We start from the raw sequence: 19,898 nt of genomic DNA on the forward strand, positions 1-19,898 counted from the left end.
ACCCAGATCCTTGAAACTCTGGAATCTTGTGGGGGCTTCCTTGTTACTTTTCTATGTCAGAAAGATCTGGCCATTCCAAGTGGGCTGTTTTATAAACCAAAGGAGCTTTCCCTGACCATCTTCCTTTTATTCCTGGGGTTTAAGTTAGCTGTGTCCGAGAATCATCGAAATGAAGCCATGTGTCATCTCTAACTTCCCCACAACATGAAATAATGACATTTCTAGATTAACAAGCAAGGACTTCTTGTGCTTTTGCTATAAGATGGGACCCAAAAGACGAATACAGAGAAAAAGTTATAAATCTCTCCTGGTGATCTGACAAGTTTCTTTTACAGGTTTGAGAGGAGCCACAGAACCTATCCCACTATTTTTATTCTTGGTTTGGCTGACAGAAAATTCAGAGTCATGGTTTATGTTCAACTGATATGGCAACCCTTGGTCTAGATTTTTCAATGATGATATTCTGCCCTTCCCCACTTCCTTGGTTGGGTTTTAACCTTTTATTTTCATCTTAATGGTGCCCCAATCTTATTGCATTTTGGTGTTTATGGTAAGCCTGAAATCTCTTCTGGAAGAAGACAGGGTAAGCATGGTCAACAGAAGAATGAGCGCCTTCATGGCTATTAAAAAACAGTGGTGCTCCTTGTCCATGAACATTTTCAATCCTTGAGGTCCCAAGCAGTTCTTCAACTGTCTTCAAGGGGTGCCCTTCACCCCTATTGATTGTCTCAACTACTTTTTAGAGAATGTGCTCTAACTGGGAAAATATAAACAACCAGGAGGTGCAACTTAAACAAAGCATTTCAGTGTATCGTTGAACCTGAGTACAAGGCCCATACTATACCTACAGCCAATGAAATTAAATCTTGCGTGAGGCTGGAAATGGTAAGCAAACAGATTCAAATCCCCTAAGTGGCTATTCCTGGCGACTGTAGGAGGATATCTGCAATAGTTCAGTGCAGCTGTGTCCTGCTTTAAGCAAACTCAACATATGAAAAGCAAACGCACCGAACAGACAGATTGGGGGCGATTATTCACATCACAAAGGGATTAATGGAGGGGTTCCTTCAAATAGCAACCATCCAGCGTTTATTAGAATTCCATTTACAGAGATTCAATTTACACAACTTTCAGAAACACACTTGTTTCGTGAAATACAATATACCTTTGGAGCCAGAGCCGCCTAAAAGGTTTAATTATTCTTCTTTCCCATCCCCAGGGACCTGTGCGTTTTAGACCTTTGCCAGCGAAGTGTCAAATGACAAGCTCCATTTTAGGATCCGGCCATTCAGGCCCAGTAGTTTTGTTCTCTCTCAAATGTAAGGCTATAGAAGAGAATTGCTATCAGAAAGTGTTTGCCTCTTCAGGATGTTCTGCAAGCAGCAGTCCCGTTTGAGCTTGAAGGAGGAGAGAGAGGTCAGTGACACTTCAGCTGAGCCCCTGGAGCCAGTAACTATGAAGGGCCAGAGCCCTTCCCAGCGAGTACACAAAACCCCACCTCTCAGGGCTATGTAGGGAGTGATCCGCCTACCCAGGGCAGCCGGCTTCAGGGGCTGGGAGGTTAGAAAGACAGGACTTAGGTCTTTGCCTGTGTCTTCTCCCACCATGAAGATCTGATTTGAATTCACTGTTGGCTACAACCGTGCCTCCAGAGCTTCTCCTGTTTTCTTTCCCAGAGCTGAAATGACTCTTTGAGTTGAATGAGTGTGGGTAGCGAGAGAGTCCCCATGGAAGTTTTAAACCCCAACTGCCCTCTGCCTCCCTCTGGCCACCATGGCCCCTGGCAGTACCAGAAGCCAGTGAGTACAAGTCTGTGTGATAAGAAAAGCCGCGGGCATTTAATGTCCTACATCCTTCTCTCCCTCCAGGATGAAAGCCCAGGTCACCTCATTGACTTGGATGTGACCTATCAAACAATCAAAGAACAAAAGCTATAAAGGCCCACCATGACCCCAATTAAGCCCAGTGATAGATCCCTAGGAAGGAAAAAATTGCCAGTCATTTCCACTTGTATGGGCACTTCCTACTGGTCAGACTGTGTCTGCCTCTGAACGCACTTACAACGGGCTGGTACAGGAACCTGGTGGGAATGGGAGAATAGCGTCAGGTTAAACATCTCCCTCCTTCTCTCCCTTCTCTCCCGTGCTGGAAGCCTTCCTCGGGTCTACAGATGCCCCAAATGTGACTTTCGATGAAATGATGGTAGCAGCAGGGCTGAGAGCCAGGGGACAGCACGCAGTGAGAGAGACAGGAATGCGGGTCCAGGCCTGGGCGCTTGTGAGCTGGCCAACCCTGGGTAACTAACTCAACCTTTCTGAGTCTCTGTTTGCTCCTGGATCAGATGGGGCTGATCGTATATAATAAATGTATTATATTAACTTTATAATAAAAAACAAATGAGGCGCATAAAGCCGTTAGTGTTCGTGTTGTCACTGGATTCACGATGGCACCGGAAACTCTGAGCTGCATACAAATGCCAGCCTTGCTCTCAAGGAGACCTGGCTGCTTCGGAGCGTTTCTGAGGCTAGTAGCGATTGCACAAGTGGGCCACTGGGGGCCACGACAGGGCGTATGCAATGTCCTCTACCCTAGATCTCCAACTTCCTCCCCGAGTGAGAACAGAAGTCACCTTCAGGGGTCAGTGGGGATAGGCCCGCGAGGGAGAGGAGGACACAGCCAATCTTTTTAAAGGACCACCCCTGCCGTGGAATTGATTAGCAAGAGCATTCTAATGAACTGTTGCATGATTACAGCTCCAAGGAAGGCAGCCCTTGAACCCACTCTAGAGAGAGATGCCCCAGTACCCGAAGAGCCAATTCTGAAGCTGAACGTATGAAAGGAAATGGGGTGTTGGCACACTTCCCAGTACTGCGGCGGCCCCTCTTTGCCCTCAAGCCAGTTTCTGGTCTTCTGAACTTAAAAGACAAAAAAAGATTTCGGGCCCCAATCCGAGAGCCAAAATATTAGCATGAGAACTGACTGCAGGAAAAGATAACCCATTTTAATTACCTTCAGAATTATGCAGGGATTTGCTCTGGTGTACATTATAATCCCGTTGCTTTGGAGGGTTCGCAGGCGCAGAGCTAGCCGGAAGTCCTCTTCTTTGCTATTTTCAGACAGCCGGTATTTGATGTAACTGTTTCCAGCAAAGCTGAGAGAAGTGTGCCCTGAAAAGACCATTAGGAGAAGACATATGTATTGGGAACATCCAGAAACGGTCAGGGACACGTGAAATCACCCAACAACCACCAAGCAAGCTGATGAAAGACTGTGGGAAATTGATGAAGGCATTGAGGAGAAGCCGCTTTTGATTAAAAACGGGTTCTCTCCACTTTAGGCCACATTCTAATTCCGAAGTGCAAAAAATATTAATTCATCAGCTACCAAAATATCTCAGTGGTCTCATGCCAGGGAAAACTTGGTAAGTTCTATAACCTGAATTTTCTCAGAGTCTCAATGCCCATTTTCTAAAATGAGCACTGTTCACAGATACACCCTTCCTGCCCACCCCCAGTCACTCAGACACTCAAAATCTCGCCACTCCATGAAACAAGGAAAAGATAAGGCCATTTGCAAAGAGTAGCCATCATCCCCGAGTATCTTAGTGTCAAATAGCCAAGTGATGTCATTTGCACTAAGGCTGAAAGAAGGAAGTTCATGTCTTGCTCATGGGTCGTCACAATTCTACTTTCTGACCATGAACTTCAAGGCTAGCCTTTTCAGAATCTGCAGTCCTACCACATCGCCGCGTCCTGAGCTCACCCTCTTTTGTACTGAATCCAGCTTTATGTTCTAATGAGCAAAATGATGCTGAAAAGCTGTCTTGCTGGGGTGGGAGGTGGCAAGTGTGAAAATATACCCAATGGATGAAAATCATGGACAATCACAAGTTTTCTACACAGAAAAAAGGGAGATAGGCAGAAAGTGACATCTGAAGTCACGAGACTTGTTGGCTTTGATGTCAGCCCGACATACCACCTGCCGTGTGCACAGGGTGGGTGAGGGGTAGGGCCAGCCTAAGTATCTTTCAACTCTAAGCCCTGGGTGACTTCAAAGGCAAGTGTGCCGGTGATGTCTTCACTTCACGGGCAGCTCTGTTCTTGAAATCACCTGTGCAAGAGCTTTGGCTTCCATGTTTGAGAACAGGGCTTCTCTTTGCAGAGGCTGAGTTTCTAGAACCCCATGCTTAGCAGAGTGCCTTGCTGTATAGTAAGCTTCATTGTTTTGTATTCCCCCTACAGTTGCTGCTGTAATCACCACTTCATACATATTTCTTGGATTCCAAGAAGGGTATCAGTGCACCTGTATTTTAAATACATCCTCTACCAAAAAGAGTTCTCTTGGTACCAAAAATGAATACCCTCTAGAGTTTAGATGTGACAGGGAATAGGCGAATCAAAGTATTGCAATTGAGGGAGGGTCGGAAACAGGATCGTTTGGATCGAAATAGCATAAATACATTTCTTTCTTTTCCTTTTTTCTTTCCTTTAGGACACAGAGGTGAGCACCTCTCCTTTCGAGAACATGTAGCATGTTACACAGCTCCAGCCGAAGAGTCTGCTCACGTGGTGCTCTGGGCTGGGCTCGCCTATGGAAGGTCAACCGCACTGGCTCAGCTGTACCTTCTGGTGAGCTCTGTCTTGTGGCTCTGGGTTGTGCAGCCCTCTGACCGTCAGAGGCCATGCCACGGGTACTCTGACTCCCCTGCCTAACCGATGGCCTTCTATTTTCCATTTCACACTCTTAACATCCGTGCGACACCATTGAAAACCCATGTGTGGTCTTCCTGTTATACAAGGAGTCCACGGTCACTGCGTGTTTCCTGAGCACAGGCTGAAGCTGTAATAAGTCCCAAGAACATGTGAGGGCGGGTGTTAGCTGTGGTCCATTCTGAAGGTAAATGTGGCTTGCAGACAGAAATGCCTTTCGGGAAAACTAGGTCTGTGTCCTTTACTCAAGGGCAAGTGATTCAGAAATATGAATCCAGACCCTCAGAATTCCACCCCACTCTGCACCTGAGCACTCTCCGAGCTTCCCCGGGGGACACTGGCAGAGGTACGGTCTCCTGCTGGCTTCGTAACCGACACACTGCATGTCCCCTGGACATGGCTTCTCCATGCAAGGGTCGTTGGACCCTGGGCACAGTCCTCCTGTGACAAAAGGAAACACACATGATCAGTACGCAGAGAATCACCTTACATTCTAGGGGGTGCTGGGAGGGTTCCAGAGCTGGGCTCTAGAGGCTCTGGGCTGAGAGACAAAGGGGCCACCCAGAAGCAGGAGCACCCGAATGGGCTTCACCTGGCGTGAGCGCCCATCAGATGTCCCCGCATTGGCCAAAAGCTCACTGCCAGCCTGAAGTACGTTGGCTGCGAAGAATACACGGAGCGCTTTCTCTTCGGTTCAGATATGCCAAGGTTGTAACTGGACCAACGTTAGCTGAAAAAAGATCACACTGCACGTGCTCTGGTTGTATTTACTGGAGTGGGGTTCTGCATATGGTGCTACCCGAATGCATTGCTGGAGTTTCCATTTGTCCTACACCCTTTTTCTTTCCTGCCCTGAAAAACGTCGAGAGCAGACTTTGGAAGATGTTAGCTGTTGTTTTCAGAGGGGAAAGAAAAAGACGTTTCTAAAGAAAAGTATGACTAATTCTAAGTCATGCAAGCACAACTCCCATTGTTTCCTAATCCCTTCTGCTACCCGCTCTTGTATCGATTAGCTATAAGGTGCCCTACTGCCTATCAAAAACAGTTGAATTATTGCCGGCAAAGGCAGGTTTTCTTGCTACCTGTTCGATGCTCACAGCAGGGTGCGATGAAAGGTTAATCCTTCAGAAAGAAAAATCCTGGAAAGCAGATTAACTGATTGAGGCAAAATTCAGGACCCAAGTGAGTCATTTCTGAACTGTGGTGAAGGCCAATGCAGGTCCAGCGAAGGAACTGCACGATTCAGAAGTCTTGGGTATTTCAAATGCGAGTAGGCCACTTTCAATGTAGTGAGAGTTTTTTTTTTTTTTAAATATTTTATTTATTTATTTGACGGAGATAGAGACAGCCAGCGAGAGAGGGAACACAAGCAGGGGGAGTGGGAGAGGAAGAAGCAGGCTCATAGCGGAGGAGCCTGATGTGGGGCTCGATCCCATAACGCCGGGATCATGCCCTGAGCCGAAGGCAGACGCTTAACCGCTGTGCCACCCAGGCGCCCCTCAATGTAGTGAGAGTTTAAGTGGTAAAAGGACTATAGGAAAGGAGACACGAATGAAAAATCGCCCACAACTGGGTTAGTGGTGGCCTAAAGGAGCACCTCTTCTGCCAACCAAGGACATGCGGGAATCAGCAGCTTCCTTCCTCAGGAGGATCTGACCCATTACCAAACTCCCTTCCATCCTAACTCTTTCCTCATCATTAAGCATATTGTCCCATTATATAGTCATTTCTTTGTCCAGGAGAAAGCAGACATTTAATGCTAACTACGTATAAACATTTAAACACTGTAATCCTTGAGAAGAGCAATATAAGTAGCACCAGCAAACTCAGAACTCATAAATCCTATTTTCCACCGGTTTAGAGCTCAGCCATAAAAGATACTCTTGGCGATGATCCAGCTTACAAAGTCTTAGAAGATGCAGGGATTTTCAACTGAAAATTTGGAATGATATCTACAAATGGTTCTGAAAGACATAAGTGCCCCAAAATACATCTTCCTATTTTTGTTGCAAGAAATCTTTACTCCTGCCATGTATTTATCAATATTTATGCAACTTAAAACAGCCGTTCTACCACCTTATGATCTCCTTCAAAGCGCTTTTGATAACCAGTTTTAAAATAATTTTTGGTGCATTCATTCAGCAAATAATTTTTCTTAGGGCCCAAGAAGTGATAAGCCTGGACATATAGATTATTTATTTATTTATTTGAAAGAAAGAGAAAGAGAGAAAGAGAGAGGGGGAGGGAGAGAGGGTGAGAGGGAGAGAGGGAGATGCAGACTCTCTGCTGAGCAGGGAGCCCGTCTCGGGGCTGGATCCCTGGACCTTGGGATCATGACCTGAGCCGAAGGCAGGCACTTAACCGACTGAGCCACCCAGGCACCCAAAGCCTGGACATACAAAGATGAAAGGAAACAATGCCACCTCTTCCTCCCTCCGGGAAACAAGCAGCAAACACACGAGGACGATACAATAAGGTATCGCCTTGATGGCAGTCTGTGAGTGCAACCAGAGAAGGGACAATTGCGTTTCCTGGGAGAACGTCAGAATCCTCACTGAAGAAGGGGGCATTTTATTTATTTATTTATATTTTTTATAATACTTATTTTGTTATATTAGTCACCATACAGTACATACCCAGTTTTTGATGCAACGTTCCATGACTCGTTATTTGCGTATAACACCCAGGGCTCCATGCAATATGTGCCTTCCTTAATACCCATCACCAGCCTATCCCAATCCCCCACTCCCCTCCCCTCTGAAGCCCTCAGTTTGTTTCCCAGAGCCCATAGTCTCTCATGGTTCATTCCCCCTTCTGTTTACCCCCTCTTCATTCTTCCCTTCCTTCTCCTACCCATCTCCCTGCTATTTCTTATGTTCCACAAATGAGTGAAACCATATGATAATTGTCTTTCTCTGCTTGACTTACTTCACTTAGCATTATCTCCTCCAGTGCCGTCCATGTTGCTGCAAATGTTGGGTAATCGTTCTTTCTGATGGCTGAGTAATATTCCATTGTATATATGGACCACATAAGAAGGGGGGCATTTTACATTCAGGCTTGGAGGATGAGAGCTTTTGAGGAACAAGGGGCTGTGTTTCATGGGAATGAGCCAGCCGTAGAGAGTGGCTCGACTGCTTGCGTGTGTTAACGCTCCTTCATGAAAAGTTCACAACTCTGCAGCTGACTCTTCGCTGTCTCCGTGCGTGGCTTTGTTTCAGTTTCGGATGGCCTGCACCGTTCCAGGCTGCTCCTAAATGTGGGTCCGTTAGTATATGCTCAAAGATGCTACCTCCGCCCCATGCTAACCTTGGCCACATGGAGGTGGCCGTGTGCGTAGATGAATCACAAAATGCATCCCATCCAATGGCTGGAACTCTGAATCACCGGGGCTTCACCTTCCAAGCACAGTCATTTCTTGCTCGTTTACATGGTTAAGAAATCTATTTCTTCCCATTCCAAGGACATGCCTTTTTCTGTGTCCTACTTTCACCAGCTGAAGGATATCTTTCTCTACATGTCTATGTTTCTGAGACACAGCAGCATAGACCCCATTTCTGCTCTAGTGCAAGGCTCATTGCTAAGAAACTGTGCCTTATCAAAAGTCCAGTTTAAAAGCCAGTATTTCAAAGGGGGAAAAAGAGGGCTAGATAGTTTCAGACCCATGACAGTAAAGCTATTTTCTCCTGCAGGAATTATAGTGAGATTAAAAAAAACCCAGCTATATGCATATATAATAAAAACTAAACACAGCATTTCATATTAAAACAGCATTTGAATACTTCTCCCTTTTATCCACATTTTTTACCTTTTTTCTTACCATCAGCCCTGCCCTGGTAGCTGGCACAAGGCTTCTTACTCTGTCACCGTCTCTCTTATCTTGGGTTAGAGCCAAAGCCACTCAGACCAGCAGCTGGGGTTCAAACTCACAGCTTTTTCTTTTTTTCTCATGTCATAACCATAGAACCCATATAATTACACCCACTAAATTAATAGATTATGTGAGATCCAGTGCCCATTATAAAAACTCTAGCTGGAGGATATGTTAAAAAAATACATCAGTGTAAGTATTATAAGATGTGCATTGAAAAAGTAATAATATTAATATACATATTAGATATATAATAAGTATATTTCTATTCATTCTAGCAGCCATTGACTTTAGTAGGTTCTTTTTCTTTCTTTTTATTTTTAATAGGCTTTTTAAGGCAAGGGGGACAGTTCTTGGCAAGTGATCTGTCTCTTGTTGCATTAAAAATCCTCCGGGGCCTCCCCCACCAAGTCCTCGCCCCAGACGGGAGCAGCCGTAGGCATTCAGCTGTCAGCTCGCTCTGCTCACACTCGGTCCGCTCTCCCGTGGCTCAAGAGAGCAGGAGGGCAGATTAGAGGCCAGAGGTCGGTGTAAAACGTAACGTTCTCCCTAGCTGGGGACAGATGTGAGCATGTGCGCACACTGCGGTCTATTACGAATAGAGAAAGACTTCTGGCTACGAAGTCTGCCTTTGGCTCAGTTTTCCCCAAACTGAATATCCCCCATGTACAATACTGTAGTTCTTCCTTCCCCATCAATTAAAATAAGATATTAGGTCCTTTCTGACATGTGTATTGTTAGAGGGACTTGACCTTTGTACGCCAATGCTGAACAATGTGTTCTCGACCTCAGATACACCCAGATGTTTGGGTCCCAGGGACACTTTCCTGGGGATGATAAGCCTCTTTCCAGCCAAAGCCCTACGTTCTCTAGCAACCTGAAACCCAGTATGCTTTAAATGGATGCCAAGGGGTTCACTTGTTTTTAGAAATCCCATGTTTATATCACCCCCTCTCATGGAAGTACAGACACTACTATTGTGAGTCTGAAAGACCCTCTTTCTGGCCGTGCCTTATCATAGTAATAGTTACGAGACAACACTGTCAGGTCCCATTGGCCTCTGGGAGGAAGTTTATTTTATTAAGTATTATTAAATAATCCAGGTTTAATTAACTTCGCTGTGATCAGTGACAGCGCGGGGGGTGGAGGCTCGAGGCTTACACATTCCGCGCCTGCAGGCATCCATCGGTTTGGTGCCAGAGTCAGCACGAAGGGAGAAGGGGCCCACTTTATCACACCCACCGATGCCATTTATTGTGGCAGGATAGAAGGATCGGATGTTTTTAGCAACTCTGTGAGCACGAAGCAGGCAGAGAGAGCTCTGCTCCCCACGCCCAGGTCCCCTCAAGAAGTCCATGCAGCATAACAGGAAAGGATCTGCAGCCACAAGCAGGAGGCCTGGAGCTCGGCTCCGACCGGTTATTCCACTCATGTACTGTGTGGCTCTGAACAGGTCACTTAACTTCTCTGAGCCTCAATTTCTTTTTCTGAAAAACGAGGATAATAACTGTTCATAGAGTTGTGAGGATTAAATGGGCTAATGTAGGTGAAAGCAATTTTTACTTTTTAAAAGGTTTTATTTATTATTTATTTGTGTGTGTGTGTGAGAGAGAGAGAGAGAGAGAGAGCGTGCACACAAGGAGGGGGAGCAGCAGGCAGAAGGAGAAGCAGGCTCCCTGCTGAGCAGCGAGCCCGATGTGGGAGTTGGTCCCAGGACCCTGGGATCATGACCTGAGCCAAAGGCAGACGCTTAACTGACTAAGCCACCCAGGTGTCCGTGAAGGCACTTTTTAAAGGGAAAAACTTGAAGTAAAAACAAATCATTACAAGGTCTCAAAACTGGAGACACTAATTTGACTCAGCCTCGTGGCAGAAACCTGAACTCAAGTGCAATCGTTTTCTTGCTGTCTTTTTGGGGTCAAATTCACGATTCGTAAGCTGATAGACGACAGGAGACGCCGTGTGGCTGGGCGGTACTAGTTAAGGCCTGCAGCGTTTTCTCCATCAGCGTGCCAGTCCCTGTGGGCTCAGCCCCTTGGCCACCTGGTCGCGGGCAGAACCTTGTACACAGCCTCACACAGGAGAAAGGTGCACACGATGTGGCTCTTCTCCCAAAGAAGCTTTCCACGTTCTGAAGCGTCGCTCAGGTGGAAATTTAGGTCACTTTCTGCAGAGCTGACAACGTGCAACTCACTGGAGCAGAAGCTTCAGAGCTTTGGAACCTACACCGAGCAGAATGGTGATCCTCCTGGGGTCTCTGGAGCGTCTCGCTGCCACATGTGTGGCTCGTCCCCTCGTCTCCCCAGAATTCCCGCAGCCCCAGGGATGAAGTCTACGCCTTGAGCGAACACATCAGCGTCTACCTGTTATTATTATCACCATCCCTTTGAGCTGAATCAACCTCTTGATGTACGTTTCTTCCGAATTACACTGTGGATCTGATAACTAACGGTAAATATCCTACACCCTGAATTCACACGCTTTGCCAAGATGCCACGTCTTAGCAAAAGCTGCACGAGCCAGTAAGCTTTCCTCTCAATTCTTGGCCTGCATAAGTTTTAAAACATATTCTCCAGAGACCTCTTGGGTTTGAAGTGGTCTCTTATAGTTCTCCCACAAGCACAGAATCATCTGGAATGGTGTTTGCTTGGCTCAGCCATATTTTCTGGATGATTTTGCTTAAATTTCATCAAACACATCCTCTCTGGGCGGCTGTGTGGGTGGGGTATATAAGGGAAGATCCGCGCGCTGGGAAGCTGATGTCACCACCGGGGTAGACACCTCTCCACTCCCCCTGGCATTTTGGGACTTGTGTGTATTGGAGACGAGGGCTCTGCAGACACATAGCTGTTATGAATATAAAATGAAAACTTCCCAGTTTGCAGGGGGAGCCTGGTTAAGATTCACACACTGAAGGGTATTTAGGTATTTGAAACCACTGGGATGGGGACTGCGGCTTTCTTCTCGGAGTGTTAGCCTTAACAAACCCCAGCCCAAGGCAAACCCAATCTCAGATTTTTCTCTGCTTTTTAAAAACTCATCAAGGCTAAGTTTTAAGTGTCTTACTGCCTCACAGAAGCCTTCGTCATTTTATTTTATTGTGTTTATTAGAAGAGAGTTATGGGGCCCCTGGATGGCTCAGGTCATGATCCCAGGGTTCTGGGATCGAGTCCTGCATCGGGCTCCCTGCTCAGTGGGTAGTGTGCTTCTCTCTCTACCTCTCTCCCCTGCTCGTGATCTCTCTCTCTCTCAGGCTCTGTCTCTCAAGTAAATAAAATCTTAAAAAAAAATAAAAGAAGTGCATTACCATGACTGCCTATCACGGATTCCATTTACCTGTCTCCCGGTATTCCTCCCCAGGACTGTCCTGATTCCTCACCATCCCTGTCCTTTGTTCAGTGCATGATGCTGGCTTGTGCTCCATGAGGATGGGGACCATGGCAGCCTCACTTACCACTATACCTCCAGCACCCTGCCCAGGGCCTGGCAAAGTATTCACATCACTGCTGAGCGAATGAGCAGACAAAAGGATGCCCCAAATCTCGGGGCCTTTCTCTTCACTGCTCTCTGTGCTGACAGTGCATCCCTGCCTGGCAAAGACCCAGTAGGACAAGCTTCACTGCTTCCAATGCCTTTCACGAACTCCTCTGATAGGACCGAGGACTCCCTCCTTTGTGCCTCCTCTGTGCCCTAACTACACCACCTACAACTGTTTATAGCTTCTGTTTGTTTGCAGCCAAGGAGCAAAGGAACTTCTGCAGTTTGCCTAGGAAAAGAAGCTTCAAGGGGTCACAACAACTGCCCATTAATATCTGGAGGGCAGCTTGTATAGAAGGAGTCAGACAGGTCAGGTTCTGCGTGGCTCTAATGGATGGAGCTGGGCGACATTACGAGGAGGTGGACTTTGAGGCACTAGAAGGGAGAAGATCGTCTCAGGTCCATCTTGCGAGGTTGTGAGACTGGCGAAATTAGTGCCAGGAATCTAGTTAACGGGATGTCTGTCGTGGGTGGGAGGTTGAGATTGGATACTTTGAAGTTCCTTTCGAATGGGTGTGGAAGTAAGAGGGCGCCATGCTTGCGGCTGCCTGCTGTGAATCACGGCGCGGCCCTTAGCATAGCTCTGCGACTTTGAGCAAGTCTGCTGATCTTCCCGTCTTAGTTTCCTTAACTTTTGAGGAAGGTTAATGATACCGTGCCTTTATGGTTATTAGAAGGGTTAAATGCAATTACGTATGTTGGAAAAACAATGCAGTGACTGGTCACCACTCAATAAAAATTAGTTGTTACACTTGTCCCTGCTTCTCCCCTCCATGCCTTGGCTCTTGTGCTCTCTAGGCATCCTTTCAGATCTAACTCAGCGGGCATCACCCTCCGTGATGTGCTGCAGTGTTGCTCTCCCCTCCCCGAGCAAATACTGGTGACAGCGCCATATGCCACGGTTGAGAGCAGGACTGCTATTGCTCACTCTGCCTGGTCACCGCCATGCGTCCCCCATGGCCAATGATCCCATCACCTTATTCGGAACTCTGGCTGTCACCGCCATCCACTCCCTGTCTTAAATTCTGATGGTCTCCTAGGGAGTCCATTCTCCTGCACAACTGGCTCCTTTTTGATAGATTTTTATACCAGATTTTTTTTTGTTTTTTTATAGACTTTATTGAATTTTTGTCAGAGAGAGAGGGAGAGAGGGAGAGCACAAGCAGGGGGAGCGGCTGGCAGAAGGAGAAATAGGCTCCCCATTGGGCAGGGAGTCTGATGCAGGACTCGATCCCAGACCCTGGGATCATGACCTAAGCAGAAGGAAGACTCTTAACCAACTGAGCCACTCAGGCATCCCTATATCAGACTTTTGAAAAGTCAATGGCATTTTAAAAAAATGGACAATTAGCACAGACCTGTGGGGCTGCAAGAGGACAGAGCATCAGGGACAGCCCACAGGGCATCCATCATTCCCTGTTCATTTAAACTGGCATCAGGCTTCCTTCCTGAAGTGCTGACGTTCATTAAACTTGTGAAGTCTACCAGGAGTCATCTCATGACATCACAACTTTGTATCTCTTAAAGTTCTGTTCAAGCATGATGCTCGACGGTGGCTGGAATTTAATGAGCCTATTTGGCACTAAACTTCAAGTCTGCTTTCATTTTTTGTCAAAGCAACTCAGCGTTTTGGTACAAGATGCTAATTTTGTTAATTGGACCCAAAAACTGTGCGGGAGAGAAAGAGGAGTTGGAAGTGGGGAGGAGCATATTGAGGCTAGATCTGTATAAATATTGCTACACAGTCCAGAATAGGCAGCTACCTCTATTTATCATCGTAATTATTCCACCAAGTGGTGGAAAAGTCCATTTATTGTATCTGCCAAGCTCCCAGGATAAACCGAGGAGCAGTCAATACCAGTTCTGTGCACGTGTGTGTGTGTGTGTGTGTGTGTGTGTGTGTGTGTGTGTGTTTTAAGGGGAGCATTCACTGAATTCAATTACCTCTCCATCCAATAAATGAGAAAATGCCTAAAATGCCTAATGCTTTCCTTAACAGTTCCTCACTGTATTTTCATTAGAGGACACTTGAGAAGAAGTGAGAGCTATTTCTATTTCTAACTAAGAGTTTGCCCCTGAACCTGCAGGAAATCTTTCCTATTTTATCTTGCTGTAGATTTCTCTAAGTTTGCTTTCCTAACCGCCCATTAGAATCACCCCGGGCTACGTATATAGACCCCTAGGCTCCACCTGAACCCTACTGTTGTATTTGAGTGTGGGGCTGGCAATGGGCACTTCTGGTAGGCCCCATGCATGCATGTTGGTGTCTGAGAGCCCCTCTCCTGCCCTGTGATGGTGCTGTGAGGCTGGTCAGCAGTCTGCTGGGGGAAATGGGGCTGAGTATTCTTTTTTTTTTTAAATCTTTTTTTAAAGATTTTATTTATTTATTTGAAAGAGAGAGAGCACAAGAGGGGGGAGGGTCAGAGGGAGAAGNNGACTCCCCTGCTGAACAGGGAGCCCGATGCAGGGCTCCATTCCAGGACTCCAGGATCATGACCTGAGCCGAAGGCAGTCGCCTAACCGACTGAGCCACCCAGGCGCCCCCTGAGTATTCTTACAAAGCAGGTAGCACTGGGTCATGATTCACGTGTAAGAAATGGAAGAGGCCCTGTTCTTAAGATGCAGATAATTAGAAGGGCCCAAGAAGAGCCGTAATTGAATCCACATGCCACCCTCACAAGCCATACAGCCCGGGCAGGGCACGGGGCTACCACATTCATCAGATGCAGATGACCGTTCATCACCTGCTGAAGACGGGACGGGGCCAGATGACCTTTCCAAGTCTTTTCATTACTAAAATCCAGTATTTTATTGTACAGCTTAACTACAAGAGTGACTTGAAGGTGAGAAGAGGCTCTGAGATGAGCCTGAATCTACATGTACAGACTTCTTTGAGGAAATGCTCACTTTTCAAAACAAGAAGCCCTCTTCGTGGGGTGTCTGGGGGTTGAATCACAAAAGCTTCTGGCAGGGACGCCTGGATGGCTCAGTTGGGTAAGCATTTGCCTTCAGCTCAGGTCATGATCCCAGGGGCCTGAGATCGAGCCCCACGTTGGGCTCCTTGCTCTGCTTGTGTTCCCTCTCAGTCTCTGTCAAATAAATAAATAAAATCTTAAAAAAAAAAACCAAAACCCTCCCTCTCCACAACAAAAAATCACCCCTCTGAATTCCTTCTTTCAAGAAATTCTGCCAGGTCGGCCCTCTTCCTGATGAACTCATACTCATCCCTCAAGACCCAGGACACAGACAGTCTGTGGTATAGAAATGTCACAGAAAGCTTCCCTCTGGCCATAGCAGGGATCCTGTCCGTTCTCCTCCCGAGCGTTGATCATAACATCATTATTGCAAACAGGCGCTTGCAAGCTGACCTCACAAGAGCCAGCTGCTAGGGGAAGGGGCGGTGTGTTTTCCATGGTGAATCTTCAGTGCCTGGCACGTTGCTGCCGCCACTGACTCCTGTGGACTGGAATGAGTTCTCAGAGCACAAGGATTAATTAGCTGGTTTAGTTTCTCCTGCAGGGTCTGCCCCGTCCTGTAGTGAACCTCCTTTGAACCCTGCTGTGAATCACCGCAGGAAGGCCCTAGCAGAGCTTTGGCGCATAAATCAGTTTGCCTACAAAGGAAATCGAGGTAAAGCCCGGACAGCTGGCACTCATAAATCCTGCATGTTGGGGGCATCTGCCAGAAATGCATCGCGTCTAGGCTGCATGCTTTGAGTTACTCTGGAGCTAATTTACATATTCAACAGGTCAGACATCACTGCATCTACCTGATGAAAACAGAATTCACTGGTACCACAGGCTGAGTGGCGAGCACTTTCTGGGCTGCTCAGAGGCTCTCAGAATGTCTCTTGGGGGGAGCAGTGACCTCAAGAGCCCTGTTCTGATGAGCTTATTTTCCAAACTGCAACCAAGAACTTTCTATAAGGGAAAGAGGCCAGGGGCCCTGCCTGTCCCCAATTACCTAAAGGGATGTTTTACAAATGGCCTCTCTCTGGCCACGGTCCCTGTGGGCCAAGTTCACACTGGCTAGAAAAACTCCGGGTGCAATTTTCTTAGAAGAGGGCAGTGAATTTATGGCTCCGCGTGTCAGAGAGGAAAAGAGGCAGAGAGCAATACTTCTCACTGACCACTGCGGGCATGGGACTCTGGGCAGCTATGGCCCCTGACCGGGAAAGGTCAAGGTTCAGGGACTCTAGTTACATCAACAAACTCGAGCCATTCCATCTCCTCTGCTCTGAGGGCTGAATCCTTCCCTTGGCTGCGCTCCTTTATGGCCTGTTTTTCACTGAAGCAAATTGAACTGCCCTTACCCTCAGCAATAGCTCCCTAACTTGTTGGCCTGCCTCTGGCCTGGCTCTGGCTAATCCAGTCCCCTCTGTAGCGGGCACGCTCTTTGTGAAAGACAGAACTGATGCTGTCACTTCTTCACATCACATCAGCCCTCTACGGCTCCTCCTGCCTTGGGACAATTTCTACAATTTTCATCCTGGCTAATGGCCCTTGTGTGAACCCTGGGCCCACTCACAAGGTCTCATCTGTCATCATGCCCCCACTTCCAGTGACAGAACATCTCTGCCACTCGTGTGGGCTTTTCTCCTGCTCTGAACCCCTTCCTCATACAGGCTGCCACCTGGACTGGAATGTTCTTCCTCCCCTACCTGTTCCCACATGTCTGGTTCCTACTTATCCTTTATCCCAAGCTGTCAGGAGGGGGTCCCTCTTGATGGGTCCTCTTGCAGGATTTCCTGCTTCCTCAAGCGATCCTTAACGCATGGGCTCCTGCTAGCCTGCTGGTGCGTGATACTCAAGAGACGCACAGTAAGCTGTGCGCTCCACGGGAGGAGGGGCTCGCCTGGTCTTGCTTACCCCACAGCTTGGCATCTCTCATGGCGGCTTGGCCCATTGTAGGTGGTCAGTAAACATTTTGCTGAATGAGCGAATGAATGAACGCATGCTTCTCAGGAAGGGCAGCCCGGTCTACTCAGATCCCGGGAGGCGCGAGGGAACTCCCAACCACACTCACCGTTACAGGTGCAGCGCACGTTCCTGTAGAAACGCGGGCACACGAAGCTGATGCGCGCCGTGCTGTAGGTCATGAGCGCATGGGAGTCCAGGGACAAGCCCTGCTCGCAGTGCTGCTCCTGACAGTCCAGCCCCGAGCAGTTTTTCTCCAGGATGGCTGAGATGCGCATGACATTCTCCAGATGTCTCCTGGCATTGGACAGCTTCTGGATCAGGTAGGCGGGCTTGTAGAACTCGCCGCTGTGCATTTCCACTGCAAACAGCATGTCCAGCTGGTTGGTGCCCGCCACGGGCTGGATGCTGATGATGCGCAGGTTGTCCTGCTTCTGGGTGAGGACGGCGTTCCGCAGGGTGCGCCGGAAGCCGTGCATGTGAAGCCCCACGAAGTCCTCGGGGGACACGTTCTCAAAGCGGATGGTGACGGTGTTCTGCAGCATCTCATGCACCAGCTGCTCCACGTGCACGACCACGTCGATGGGCACCTGGAAGCGGCCGTCACTCACCGACACGTTCAGCACGTACTTGCCGCTGTCCAGGCCCCCCAGGGCGATGATCTTCCCATCGTGACTGTTCACTTTGAACAAGCTTTTCTGCTCCGACTTCAGGGCAAACGTGAGCACATCATACATGTCTTGATCCGTGGCATGGATCTTCCCAATGACCCCACCGGGAAAATCATCCTCCATGGTGACAATATAAATCTCCAGGGGGATGGCTGTGGGCTTGTGGATGCTTTCCTCGATGACCCGCACACGGATGTAGGAGTGAGAGACTTGCTGGGGTTTGCCCGAGTCTTTTGCCTAAAACATTGGAGAGCGAGAAAGGCAAGGAACTAAGAAAAAGTGGAATCATTTTAAAACCAACAGAACTCAGAGAGAAGACATGTATTCCTTTACCCTCAGTTGCTTCTTCCTCCATCCCCGGCTACTGTTCAGCAAAATGCTGAAGACGTGCACTGGAGTGATTTATCACCTTTGTTCCCCACATGTACACTTGGTCTGGACGATAAAACGTGTCCACACAATCTAGCCGTTGGGGGTGAACAGGAAGGGGGACAGAGGGTGCTATGAGATCTGACACGCCTACAACATGCTGGCCTGGTTTTCATTTTGAACAGAAGCCACTAGGGAATGTCACACATAAAGTGGCGTTCTCACTGGAAGGAGCAGTCTTTGTTCCCTTTGCATTTTTTCCTTTGGATTGGGCCAGAGAGAGAACACTTTCTGTACATTCAAGAAATACCATGAGGTGTGAATTAGACAATATTAAGGTTTAGACTAAAAAATGGGATGCAGAAAAGGGAAAAATAGGTAGCCTGAGAAAAACTTTGTCTTCCTTCTATATATAAGAACTGATAGAGGAGGCTGGGTGGCTCAGTCGGGTAAGTATCTGTCTTCGGCTCAGGTCACGATCTCAGGGTCCTGGGATCGAGCCCCATGTTGGGTTTCCTGCTCAGCAGGGAGTGTGCTTCTCCCTCTCTCTCTGCGCCTCCACCCGACTCATGTGCTCTCTCTCTCTTGCTCTGTTCTCTCTCTCAAATAAACAAAATCTTAAAAAAAAAAAGAGAATTGATGGAAGAAGCACTCTGACTGAGGATGTTCTCTGAACACCTGCCACAGGCAACATGGGAGTAGGCAGTGCAGTAGAGCTTCCGAGAGGGGCAGATTCCCACGGACTGGGTCCCCAGAGGAGGTGTCTGAGGATGGAGGGACTCGGCGGGCCTCGCAGGTCAGATGGGATGTGAGGAGATACGTCCTCATATGTGGAGTCCAGCATAAAAGCAGGGAACTGGGCATCACGCAGACCTGAGTTTGAATCTCGACTCTGCCACTCACTGTACGTCTTGAGGAAGTGACTTAACGTTTCTGAACTTCGATTTTTGTACCTTCCATCTGTGTGTAAGAGTAGTACCTACTTCTCAGGATTCTGGTACGGTGGGGATTAAAAGACACGGTGATTGCAAAGTGCTGAGCACAGGCCTGACCCCGGAAGTTCTTAGTACATCAGAGTTAACGTGATCAACTATAGAATCCAGAGAGGCTGACAGGGAAAAGTCATGTAGGAGGAGAGAACGATAGCAAATTAGGTTGAACTGGAAGTCAAACCGTGGAGGGCCTCGAAGGACAGTGATGAGTGTGTACTTCATAGGCCAGAGGTCGCTCACTCAAAGGTCGGAGCGCAGAGAGGGGACAGAAAGGCTGAAGCCTCTGGGTGTGAGGTGACAGATTAGTGGGCCTGTGGACTGAGTGGGACTGGAGAACCATGTCTGCCGAAGGACCCCAAAATTCAGAATCGGAGAGTATGCGGCTGGAGTTCAGCCTGCAGACCCCAAGTCTTCAGGCGCTGGGGAGCCACCGAGGCTTTAGCTCGGGACAGCAGCTGGTACATCTGTTCTATAAAGGGCTGGATTAAGAAATCGCTTTAGGCTTTGGGGTTATACGGTCTCTATCAACTAATCAACTATGTTTCCAGTGTGGAAGCAGCCAGAGCAAATGTAAACAACTGGGCAAGGCTGTGTTCCAGTAAAATTTTCTGTATAGAAACAGGCTGAGGGCAAGATGTGGTCCCGGGGCTGTAGCTGGTCGACCCCTGGCTTAGGGCACTGACATAACAAAGTGGAATGATTAATGGGAGGGCCAGAGGGAGGTATCAGAAAAGAATGAGGCTGAGGCCAGAGGCGTCACTCAGAAGGCTCCTGCAACAGTGAGTGTAGGAGGTGGTTCAGGATAAAGGGGGACAAGGGCAAAGGAAATGTCA

At 47.9% G+C, this 19,898-nt stretch overlaps 1 protein-coding gene across 2 annotated transcripts in view; it reads right to left on the reverse strand.

Moving 5' to 3' along the window:
* The window catches only part of FAT3 (FAT atypical cadherin 3), a 497,297-nt gene that overhangs the window by 29,477 nt on the left and 447,922 nt on the right, over positions 1 to 19,898 (reverse strand). For both annotated transcript variants that reach the window (XM_008688345.2, XM_040631005.1), the window contains exons 18-20: positions 17,143 to 17,941; positions 5,016 to 5,150; positions 3,010 to 3,167 (exon numbers count right to left, since the gene is read on the reverse strand). In XM_008688345.2, the coding sequence (XP_008686567.2) occupies positions 3,010 to 3,167; positions 5,016 to 5,150; positions 17,143 to 17,941 (1,092 nt within the window). The remainder of the gene's footprint in view (positions 1 to 3,009; positions 3,168 to 5,015; positions 5,151 to 17,142; positions 17,942 to 19,898) is intronic.

Source organism: Ursus maritimus, unplaced genomic scaffold, assembly GCF_017311325.1.
Source record: "Ursus maritimus isolate PB19 unplaced genomic scaffold, ASM1731132v1 scaffold_16, whole genome shotgun sequence".
Classification (NCBI taxonomy): Eukaryota; Metazoa; Chordata; class Mammalia; order Carnivora; family Ursidae; genus Ursus; species Ursus maritimus.